Raw genomic sequence first — 12,353 nt, 5'->3', positions numbered from 1 at the left:
TGTATATCATGATCATTTTATTTCCTTGACCCCCAAGTCACTATTTCTAACCTGTATTGCCACTGCTCTGGATACAAGTCCTCTGAGGTACTGAAGAGGGTCTTCTGGGCCTTCCCATTTACTTTGCCAGGTGAGCGGACACTGTAAAAATCAGCATAAAGATATTAGTACATAGTTGGCAGTGCCCTATACAAACTATAAAAGGCCATACATCTCCAGCAGAATGGTGGTCTCTACTGTGCCCTTTATATCAATTTAGTTCAACCCACTAACAGTTACATGAAATTGGAATAGCCCTCCAAAAAATGTCACTTTTTATAACTTTATGCAAAGTTTTTGCATTAAAGGGGTTATCCAGTGAAAATATTTTTTTTTTCAAATCAACTGGTTTCAGATTGTTATACAGACTTGTAATTTACTTCTTTTTAAAAATCTTAAGTCTTCCAGTACTTATCAGCTGCTGTATGTCCTGCAGGAAATATTGTTTTCTTTTCAGTCTGACACAATGCTCTCTGCTGACAACTCTGTCGGAGACAGAAACGCTGGAAAACCCCTTTAATGGCTCAAGTAAATCTCGGTGTATAACCCAGATGCCTGAAAGTGTCATGGAGACATGTCAAAGGTATTAAAGGGGTTATCCAGCGCTACAAAAACATGGCCACTTTCCCCCCTACTGTTGTCTCCAGTTCAGGTGTGGTTTGCAATTAAGCTCCATTTACTTCAATGGAACGGAGTTTCAAAACCCCACCCAGACTGGAGACAACAGTAGGGGGAAAGTGGCCATGTTTTTGTAGCGCTGGATAACCCCTTTAATGGGCTGGGGGGTAGGTGATTGCTAGAATGAGCTGGGAGAAGTGCTCAGCTAGTCACGTCTCTCCCCATCTTGTTACTCACTGCAAAGTACGTTTATGGACCGGTTTTGTGCAGCAAGCAGTGAGACAAGGGAAGAAGTGCATAGCTGAGGGCTTCTCCCAGCTCTATCTAGCAATCAGTGAGTGTCCAAATGCCCACAATGATCTCCAACCATTTCAACCTTTTCACTTGTCTTCTAATTTTTATAGGAACTATTCTTTTTATTTTTTTGAGGGGGGGAAGGCAATTCCTAAATTTCACTTTCTTTGGGAGGCGGGGGGCAGGCATTTCTAATGCAATTTCAATGATTACTTTATTGCTCTGGATTAGGCCCCTGACTGCCATTGTAACAGAGGACGGCCACTCCTGGCCACAGCATCTAAGGTGTTAACTTGCCATGATCATCCGATACCGGCAGATGCTGCAGATCCCAGCTATGTATTACAGTTGCGGGTTCGGCTGTTGATCACATGGGGACAGTAATGAAGCCCACGTGTTTAGGGCCAGCTCTATTGTCTTTTCCAATGGGACCAGCAGAGCTGATACGAGTTTACAGATCTCATACAACCCCTTCAATTACAGTGCACGTCGTTTTTTTCCTATAGTGGCCACGATGGGAAATGTGGTATAATATGTGGTCATTCAAGTAGTTTGCAAGCGCAAAGTCCAAAGCCCCCCATGACATGGGGCGATCAGAGGGAGCAAGCGTGCTATTACACATGCCAACGGGGGAGGGTGGGGGCGGGAGGCTGGCTGGCTGATTGTCAGATCGTCCGGGCAGCAAATAGGAGATAGCGGCGGCAGCAGACTTGCTCTATCATTGTTGAAAGACATTAAAAGACAACGATCAGCCAACATCATGCATGTCGGCTGATCGTTTCCTATTATTACGCAAAGCGATTATCGTCCGCAATGGCCGAAAATCGACCAAATACGGCCAATGATCGCTTCGCGTAATAGGGCCTTAAGACTACACTACTAGGAGATTCTGTGGATGGCAGAGCATAAGGAAAGGGGGTCGGCATCCATATACATTAACAGGGGATACATTATTAAAACCAACACAAGTTATCACTATGCAATATATAACCCAAACACTGGCACATATAATCCCCCTCCATTTACATGCACATTACACGCTGTCATTTCGTCTGCCTGTTTACGCACGGACATAACTCATCCAATCATCTTGCAAATGGCCAAATGTCTTGGAAATCATTCTGCACTTGACAGAATTGTGTGAGATTGAGAAGCTTGTAAACAATGCGATATATCGGTCCAATAAAAGTCATTGTGATATTTACTGCCTCATTCTTGCTCCATTTACTAGGCTGGCAACAGAAGATGCATATTGTATCATCTCAGTTCAGGAAACTCGACCACAAACATTTATATTTATTACAAAGGGGAAATGTATCCAGGAGGAAAAAAAAAGAAAAATTTACTGGAGGATCGGGAACGGCTCAGCTTGTGTTTTGCATTTAGATAAGGCAAGGGACGGATTGCAATAAGATATCATAAATGCATGAAAATACAATTCATTATAGCGAAACCTCCAGGATATTAATAACTGAAGGAATTAATACAAATGTACAGACTTAAAAGGTGAAATATGCAACAGGCTCAGACCCATAAGGAGCTATGACTCCATCCAAAATGAACACTTCCCCGTTCCATGTTATTTTCCTATCTATTCTTTCTCTTGTGGGTCTTAGCGGTAATATCAGATTCCAGTACAATGGCCTCACCGTCATGCTTTGGTGAAACGCTTTCTTTACTTGAGTCAATAGTGAAGAACCTGTGCCATATATACACTATATACACATTCTTCCTACTGACCCATGATGAACCTTGTCCTAAGGAACCTACAAGTATCCAAATCACCAACTACATCAATACCATTGAAGTGAACACAGCTGTATAGTTGGTAAGTTTGACAAAGGCCAAGAGTCCGTCCATCAAGTCCAACCTATAATGGTCAGTTTACACGGAGTAATAATGCGCCCAATCGATCGTTTACAGATTTCGAAGTAACAATGTGTTTTTTATAACGATCAGCGTCTAGACGGAACGATATATAGTTTGAAAAAAATCGCTACTTTTAAGACACATAGGGTAAATCGTTGAAAGACTGCTTACACAAAGCGATCTGCGAATTTTCGGTGAACGACCAACGATGATTTGAAATCACGATGAGCGATTTATCGTTCGCTGTGTTTACACAAGCCGATTATTGCTTAAATGCGATCGTTATCGTGTAAATTCTAACAATAATCGATCCATGTAAACGCACCATAACCCATGCCAATTTTCTCATAAGGGAATTCCTCACTGACTACAAATATGGAAAACAGAATAAATCCCTGGATCAACGTCCTGTCATTAGAAATCTAGTAACCACAACCTGTAATAAAATGTTTGGTTTTTTTCACAAAAGGCATCTAGATTCCTTCTGAATCAACAAACACAACATTGTATGGCAGAGTTCCATAGCCTCACTGCTCTTGCAGTAAAGAATTTCCATCTGTAATGATGGTGACACCTTCTTTGCAGGATCACGTTTAGACCCCCTTTTGAATATTGACACCACAATCGCTATGCACCAGACCTTTAGACCAAACCAGGTCATAACAGCCTATGGCTAAGTTCACACAGCGTATATTTTTCCAATTAATAACGCCAGTTGTTGCAGATTGCAACACAGGCCATTATCAATGAAAAATACTTTGCATTAACTCCTATAGAATCCCGGCCGTAGTGTATTCTTTTCCCTCTGCTTAAGGTTAAGGCAGGATCTTACACATAAGAAAACATCTCTTATTGGCGTATATAATCTGCATATAAACGTGAACTCTGTTTTCTTTTCAACATAAGGGCAGAAATAAAACGATGGAGTGCCGTATCCATCGCACGGCTGATGACACTGACTTATAATGGGGTCCGTTGGCTAGTGGTTTTTAGATTGTAATAATAGTGTTGGATGCTAAATGAATTTAGACTAATGGGCATATGTATACATGTGTGTATGGATAGATAGATAGATCGATAGATAGATAGGAGCTAAGCCATTATACTGTTCTCCCTCCACAGGCTGCCCGTACAATTGTTGTGACTTATAGTTTATTAAGCTGTAGACAGACATTCATAATCCAGCTGTCACATCCCCTCTATTGTGGCCACTTCAGGACATCACTGATGATGGCGGAGTATTCACTGACATCCAGCATCTCTTTCCCTCCGGGTGAGAACCCCCCCCAGTTCCTCCTTCCACACTATATGCAATGAGAAGTGACAAGCTGTCAGGGTCACAATGTCGCCCTCTTCCCCTCCTCCTCTGATGGCTGACGAATTACAAAGCAAACAGAAATGTACAGTCTGGCAGCTGTCAATGCAATTCAGGAGTTCTCGAAAATCTACATCATTATCAGCAAAACTGGAAAATGTGTGAATAGAATATAGACGAGAGTCCCCAAAGAGAGAGAGTGGGTAACCTCCTAATGTACCAATGGATCAACCACATGAATGTGCAGAATTCGCTAGAGAAGGGAAAATGCCAGCCGTGATTATATTATCACCAATGTGCTCCATACATCTCTCATGGCAGCTATTATCCCCCTCTCTGTAGGGCCAATGACATGCTCAGACATTTACTTCCATATGTTTTTGGAAGTTTTAAAAAAAATATGATCACCACCCAAAAAACCATGCAGATGATGACCGTTCACGTCAAGGTTCAAGGCTAACAACCTAGGGATTCGTGAAGGATTGGTGGTTGGATTTGATTTGACGCAATCCCTCAGTGAGAACTCAAAAGGCGAATCTTGTATTCCACAGGAGGATTACTTGACATGGACTCTACACTTGTGGGAACATAGCTTTTATTTGGCAACGTGTTTTAAAGTGGGAACCTTCCTCTTCATCAGGCAACCTAGACGTATCAGCCATTTTGACCACAATGCTCTACCGTAAAGATAGACTGTAAGGTTAGCTCGGCACTATGGGATTACCATGTCACTGTATTTACTCTGTATGGTCTAAGGAAAGTGCCCTCCTTCAGGATTATGCACCCTGCCACTCTGCAAAAATTGTTGCGGATTGGTTTGTGGAACTCGACAAAGAGATCAAGATGTTGACTTGACCTCCATATTCCCCAGATCTCAATCAGATGTTCTTTTTGGATACCTTACTTGATAAGACTTTAATGTATCTGCCCGTTATTGTGCCACTGTTCCTGACTATGATGTACGGTGACTACATTGGCGTCACTTATTCTTTTGGCTGATCTTGTACTGACTCCTTACTTTATAATAAAGTTGCACTTGAATAATCATAAGAAAAACTGACATGTATGTGTTCAGCTGAGAATCTAGATCTTTAGTGCTGCACATTGCTTTCTGTATATAAAGTCTCAGTAATAACATGACACAGCTGGAAAATATACACTCACTGCTGGGTCCTGGGCAATGAGCGCACAAACTGTGACATGAATAGGACCATAGAGAGGACATAATGGTATAGTCAATGACATCGACACCTGCGTATTTCTCGCACTCCCTAAATAACCTTATATATCCTGCGGCTTACCAATATTACAGTGAAATTCTATCTTGGTCCATTATATTAGGTCATTGCTACATAGGCTTCCCTGCTCTGTCTTATTTCCCAAACAGGGGGTGACAACTATTTGGGCAGAAACAATGATGTTAAGAAGATCACTGACTTCTAAAGGGAGATGAGAGCTGACGTAAAACAGATGGTGGCCAGACAACTTCTATCATGGGCGAAGGGAATAACCGGAAGGAATTACTGCAGAGATACCTATAAGAGGTAAGTTCATTAATCACCTGAAATTTACTGCAAACAGAGGTCAACAGGTTGTTTACTGCACCTCCAGAATGGAGGAATACTGCCCACAGGCAAGTGCAACTCTGCGGCCTTTATAACAATGAGCCTGACATTAGGATAACCTCCATCAGTTTTAAGTGCTTCCAACCAGTGATATCTTTGGCACCAGGCCTGTGAATTACTTCTCGCTTAGGAAAAACTTCTCCAAAGGAACAAAGTCTCCATCTGGTCTTCCCCTTCCAAGCCACAGAAGCAATAATACAATGAGTATAAATCAGTATTCTCCGCTTGGTTCTCTGCCTATGTAAACCCTCTCTTCCCACTTCAATAACACATTTCCAATCACTGGTTCCCAGTCACCACTTCCCTGTTCCTGGCAGAAGTTCTGGAGTCGTGTATAACTGTGCACTCAACGTGTCAAATTGCTGGATCTACAAAAGAGCGGGCATCTCCAATGACGTTACCCACAGGCTTTATCTTCTATTGCTAAGCAGAAGCCAGGGCAAACTTGGCCTCCTGCCTATTCATCAGCATGACTAAGGAATAAGTAGTCAGGGAGACTCGGTAATGAATGATTACAATAGGGAATCCCTCTCTTTTCATCATTCATTGACCATGTGACACTTCACTTACCTTCTGCTCTAATAAAGCACTCGCTAGTTTCTGCACCTCCGAGGTCAACAATGACGTCCCTCTGATAACCTTACTCAGAGCCGCCAGGGACTGGTGGATACTTTGAACCAGGCGGATGGCATTGAACTGTTCCAGGATGATGAACGACAAGATGGGTGACCCGTACCGCTCCGTTGGAGGTGATACCTTCTGATGGATCAAGTTGGAGGTCTGTAAGCAGATTTATAAGAGGTAATTGTAAATGAAGGTAAGCGAAAAAGGTTAGGCACTGATGCATCTGTAAATTATAAGGAACTGGGATTGCTCCTAGCGTTTAAGGTAATACTCCTTCAGATACAAGAAATCATTCCCGCCAACCCCTAAACTTACATACATCACAAAGATCCACATCAATGCAACAATACAACTAAGACGTTATAGTTGAACATAACACTGACATAACACATGCTGCTTCAATATCTTTTTAAGTTTGGGTGTTAAATTGTAAAAGGGGTTGTCCGAGGATTAAAAAAAAAAAAAAAAAATTACACGCGTCTTATGGGGATGACGCATCACCAGGTGATGAATGGGAACTGGGAGCGTTAGTGCAGCAACTGTGGGGTCTTGGGGACAGTAAATATTACTTTTTATGCCTTGTGCCATGTATATTTATTTATTACTAGCGAGCCTCTTTAACTCTATGAGTAAAAAGTAGAGATGAGCAAAGAATGCTTCATTTAGCTTCATACTAAGCTATAAGATCGGCTTTTGAATCCCGCTGTCTGCCCGCTCTGTAGAGAAGGTGGAGACAGCCTGAGGTCCGGCTGGAAAAAGTGGATACAGCCATAGGCTATGTTCACACTACGTATTAGACCAGCCGTTCCATGACCTGGCCGGGTCACAGAACGGCCGGTCTCTGCCAAGATCATCCCGGCCGGTACAGCAGTACCGACCGGATGATCTTTATGGCCGTAGTGTTCTGATGCAGGCGGGAGCCGCTTCATTGTGTGAACTGACAGTGTTTCCTTTGGCCGCAATTCACTGAATTGCAGCCGTAGAAAATTGACATGTCAGTTCTTTGCGGAGCCGCACAGGATCCCGGACGGAGCGTATAGGATGTGTATACGCTCCGGCCGGGATCCCATAGCAGAATAGGCTATGTTCCACTCCGCACAAAGTATGGCCATTGTTGCCGATGGCAACAACGGACGTACTTTTACGTAGTGTGAACATAGCCATAAGCTGTGTGCGCTAGCAGCGAGATTCAAAAGCAGATTATTTAGCTTTGTATGAACCCTACTGAACAGAGCTCCACTCATCTCTAGTAAAAAGTTAATTCTTAGTTGTGGAGTGTTTGTTTTTTGTTTTTTTAATAAAAGGATCCGGCTTCTGTCTGCCATCTTGATTGAGAGTCTGCAGGCGGTAGATATGGTAACTATACATACCATCTTGTCACAAGAAGTCATAGTGACATAGATTATTCCATAATGTGAGCTCTGAGGCCCAGGAAAGGTTGCAGGCTGCACCTACACAGCAGCACGCGTGTCATGGGCAATGTGAATAGATCATGGAACGGAAGACTTGTTGTAAAACTGAAGCTGGTAATACACTTTCAATAACCATTGGGCGATTTGTTCAGCTGACAGTTACCACCCCTGGCCTTCCCATAAGCTTGGACGTTTGGCATAGGTGAACATTCATATGCTCTCTATGAGAAGGGTTAAGCTGATCTGGTGGCAGCTTTCCACTCCCAGCACAAAAAGGTTGGACAGTAATAATCATGCCTCTCTCTCTGACGGCTTTGGCTGTCCAGGCATAATGCAACAGCGGGAGGGCAAAAGGTTTCCCATCCCTCCTTTATAGAGCTAACCAAACCCACTGGAGGTGCCAGGTTTGGACGACTTAAAGGGGTTGCCCACTTTATAGTAAAATTGCTCAGCATACAGTATTAGCAAGTGTACTTACTGCACTTACTGACCGCAGCTCCCTGTGTACCTCATAGAGCTAAAATCAGACCCCCCCTCCTCCAGGCTGTGCTGCCCTGCTCTGTGGTGAGTCTGTCCATAAGATGGCCGACAAGGAGGGCACATGCCCTGCCCATAATTTCCACCATAAGCATATACATGCTCAGTGTTGGACACTTGTGGGTCACAAGCTCCTCCATGTCGGCCATCTTATGGACAGACTCACCACAGATTTTAGTTCTGATTTTAGTTCTATGAGGTACACAGGGAGCTGCTGTCAGTATATACAGTGAGTACACTAACTAATACTGTACACTGAACTACTTTACTATAAAGTGGCCAACCCTTTAACTTAGAGACACAAGGTCGATCTAGTCTGCCCGTATAGTGTTTCTAGGATAGATATATGTTTTTCACAGGCAGGTCTACATTTGCTTACTGTGGCTTCACCCACCACATCTGCTGGAAGTTTGTTCCAAGCATCTACTACTCTTTCAGTAAAATGCTACAATCATAACATAATAATATTGTATCCCCACATTGTGTATAGTTTCTTAATTTTGAAAGTATTCACCACTATTTGCGGTATAGCTCAGCACCCTGTAAACCCCTCCTGCATTATTGTATTCTAACTAGAATCCCAGACAGGGATTAATTCCATTCAACAATTTTATCTCTCACGGGGCAAACACCACAGTTCATTTTTATTTAATATTGCAAAGCATGATAAAATGATGTCCTGATGACAATATTCCATTTCCATAAGCTAAACAGGCCTGACCCGTTTCATTAGATCTTTATGCGTGTATTATTTATGCCTTAAAAGCAGCATGATGTATATTTTACCAGGACGCCAACACTGGGGGCTGTCTGTAATCTGCAGGCGATTTCATGCATAGTAACTTTCTCCTTCTTCGCAGGAAATACAGTTATGGAAATTCTGTTTACCAATTTTATTGTTTATTTATATTCACTTTTTTTTTTTTTTTTGCATTTCCAAAATCTGTCATTTAAAATAAATCTACCCCCTTCCCTCCCCCGCCCATCGGTGCCTAGCGCTAGCGGGAGCTGCTCAGCTGACCTTGGCGGCTGCTTGTGTAGTCAGTGCAGTTGTGCAGATTAATAATATCAGCACAGGAGGAGGCAGCGCTGAAGGATTCTGCTGTTTGTGTTCTGATTAATCCTGAGGCGATGTTCAATTACTTACTGTCAGGTGCAAGGAATCAGACATTGCATATTAGAATAATGTTTAAGGAGTGCCCGCCATCGGCAGACATGCACTTTTCCTGCCCCGGTTCCATAAAGTCATTTGTGGTTTATGGGTTGTGGTTTGTAAAGGATGTGTGTTTATAATGGTAGGAGTAAGAGTTAAAGGGTTTTCCCCACCAAAGTGATGATATATCAATAAGAAAAGAAAAAAAACAGAACTAGGTCTCTTATAAAGTAAATTAAATAGGCCAAATTGCTGTGACCGCAATGCAAAATCAAACAAAAAAGCAGCGGCAGGCTTTGTGGGCACTATAGATAAACCTATGTAAATATATTATTTTACATTGCATTACTACTACATTTACTATACTTGTAGTAAAAACTTTAATATATCTTACTAGAGAAAAATGCCTCTTCTTCCACTTACCAGGGGCCTTTCCTGCGCCCCTTGAAATACTTATGTACTTTAAAGAAAGTGTTCAAGTCTGTCTTGAGAGAGATCAGCCCACTGATGAAGTCTATTGGGGGGGGGGGGGGGGTTTGGAGACATAGGTAGAGACGGTCTAATAAGTAACTCACCTTCAAGCTTACCCTTCTCAGTACTGCCCTATAATGTCCTCAGTGCTGCTACTACTTCTGGGAGCGCGCTATTTAGATATAAAGAAGCCAGATCTCAGCTTGTATGTGTGCAGTGTATGGAACAGGTTAGCCTGGAGTCTAAACTCTGGACTCCAATCCAATCCAGGACATCAATCCTTGAAATGGCGGGACCCCAACAATGATTTAAAGGGAATCAAACGGCAGGTTAGGGCATCCTAATCTGCTGATGAAACTTACTAGGGGCATTATGCAGAGGCACATAGTGCTTTTAATCTGGCGCTTTGGTGCAAAGTTTTTATGTGTTAAGGATAGTGTAAGCATTTACTTACAGCTGGATGTGCCACCATACAGAAAGAGAACAGTGAGGGTTTACACAATGCTAAATGTGGCCCCTTACTTCGGATCCCAGAGGTCAGATGCTCAAAGACTGTTCTGTGATGGCATATCCTTTAGAGGGGTTGTCCACTTTGCAATGAGGGTCGCTCAATCATAACACATGATGAGGAAACTTAGCAGCAATATACAGATACACATGGGGAAACAAGAGCCCTTAAAAGCAACCGTGTAATAGTTTAGCTTGACTATTTCATTCCTGGTCCTGTTTCCCTTCCCTGACAATATTGACAGGCTCCGATAAAACACCTAGCCCCGGATGTAGAGAGTACTTCCGGGGAATCCGTGGCAGTAAGTGGCAAGCAAGTGCAAGGAACATATATGTATGTTAGTACTGTTCTTCAAGAGACTGTTCTTTGACTGTCAAGTGACCACCAAGCATATGTTTCTCTGTTCAAGAGATGTAATAAAAAGAGACATTGTTTGCATTCAGGTTTGTATCTGTGACATTTACTACAAGAGGATCGTCGCCCCCGCCATACCCATCACACAAGTGCTGTGACCGGCACAGATATGACGTGCGAAAATCCTTAGCCAGTTGTCTCTAATTGGAGTGTGCGGAGGATAAGAGCCTAAGAATAAGAATTCCCATTCTCTCTATACATTAACCGAGGAGGGAGAGGGCACGGCTGAGTCACGCGATTTGCATACATTTAGTAGGTAATTATGGTAATTCATGTAGCAGGAGCTTTGTGGTGTCAAAAAGGGAAAAAAAATTACAGCAACAAAACACGTCAGTTCTATGCTTAAGGACTGCGCTATAAATCGCTTCCTGTAGCTTCTAATGAAGAAACAAAAAACCTCAGTAAATGCTGCCCGAGAGGTAATAACTCCAAGCCGAGTGTAAACTCATGTCTTTAGCGGCTGAACTACAACCCCCAGCATGTGCTGACAAATGCACTGTCATCTGAAGAAACATAGGTTGAAGACAACTGAGATGGAGCATGTACATATATATATATATATTACAATTAAAGTCAATGAGTCACACAATTGTGCAGGTTTCTAGTTGTACGCAGAAGAGAATTGCTTATTTTCTGCTGGAAGGGGGGCTCACACAGTCTAAAAGGTACATCCATACATAGCAGCTGAGCTGTAGATTTTTAGCAATGTTTATAGTTAAAGGTGTTATCCAGCGCTACAAAAACATGGCCACTTTCCCCCCTCTCTGGTCTCCAGTTCAGGTGTGGTTTGCAATGAAGCTCCATTTACTTCAATGGAACAGAGTTTTAAACCCCACCCAAACTGTAGACAAAAGAGGGGGAAAAGTGGCCATGTTTTTGTAGTGCTGGATAACCCCTTTAACAGCAAAGTGGATGAGAGATTGACAATTCTCTGCTGATGGCTAGTGTTGAGTGAAGATGCCAAATGGCAACGATCTCCAAACTCGAACACTCGACTCCCCAAGGCTGCAGAAGTTGGATACAGTCTTAGGGCTGTATTAGACAGCCCCATATATCAGAGCTTGCTTCTCATTCCCTGCTTGCGGTTGGTGCTATTACACGCACCGACATCAAGCAGGGAGGAGCGGGGACACCACACGGAGCAGCGGGAGGGACTGTCAAGATCTTTAGATCATCCGTGTGACTCATAGGAGATAACAGCAGTTAGCTTCTGCTTCTCCTATTGCATGGATAGACGGCCAGCAGACTGTCGCTATCGTTATCAAGATTTTAGGTCATGCTTTAAATCAATGATTAGCCGACATTGTGCATGTCTGCTGAGGGTTGATATAAATCGTGACCTATAACACAAAAAGGTTATTGGCTGGAACAGCCCATAATTGGCCTAGTACAGCTTTGTGTAAGAGTACCCTAGAGTCCTGGAAAACATAGATACAGTACAGTGTTGTATCCATGTTTTCCAGGACTCTCTAAG

The 12,353-nt window shown here is 42.8% G+C and overlaps 1 protein-coding gene across 3 annotated transcripts in view; it reads right to left on the bottom strand.

Moving 5' to 3' along the window:
- The window catches only part of DYNC2H1 (dynein cytoplasmic 2 heavy chain 1), a 276,780-nt gene that overhangs the window by 51,023 nt on the left and 213,404 nt on the right, over positions 1–12,353 (bottom strand). For all 3 annotated transcript variants that reach the window (XM_069969745.1, XM_069969746.1, XM_069969747.1), the window contains 2 exons: positions 6,331–6,540; positions 52–141 (listed from right to left, as the gene is read on the bottom strand). In XM_069969745.1, coding sequence (XP_069825846.1) covers positions 52–141; positions 6,331–6,540 — 300 coding nt within the window. The remainder of the gene's footprint in view (positions 1–51; positions 142–6,330; positions 6,541–12,353) is intronic.

The sequence above is a fragment of the Dendropsophus ebraccatus genome, chromosome 5 (genome assembly GCF_027789765.1).
Source record: "Dendropsophus ebraccatus isolate aDenEbr1 chromosome 5, aDenEbr1.pat, whole genome shotgun sequence".
NCBI lineage: Eukaryota > Metazoa > Chordata > Amphibia > Anura > Hylidae > Dendropsophus > Dendropsophus ebraccatus.
Note: the sequence above shows the minus strand (reverse complement) of the source record. Positions and strands in the feature narration are given on the sequence as shown.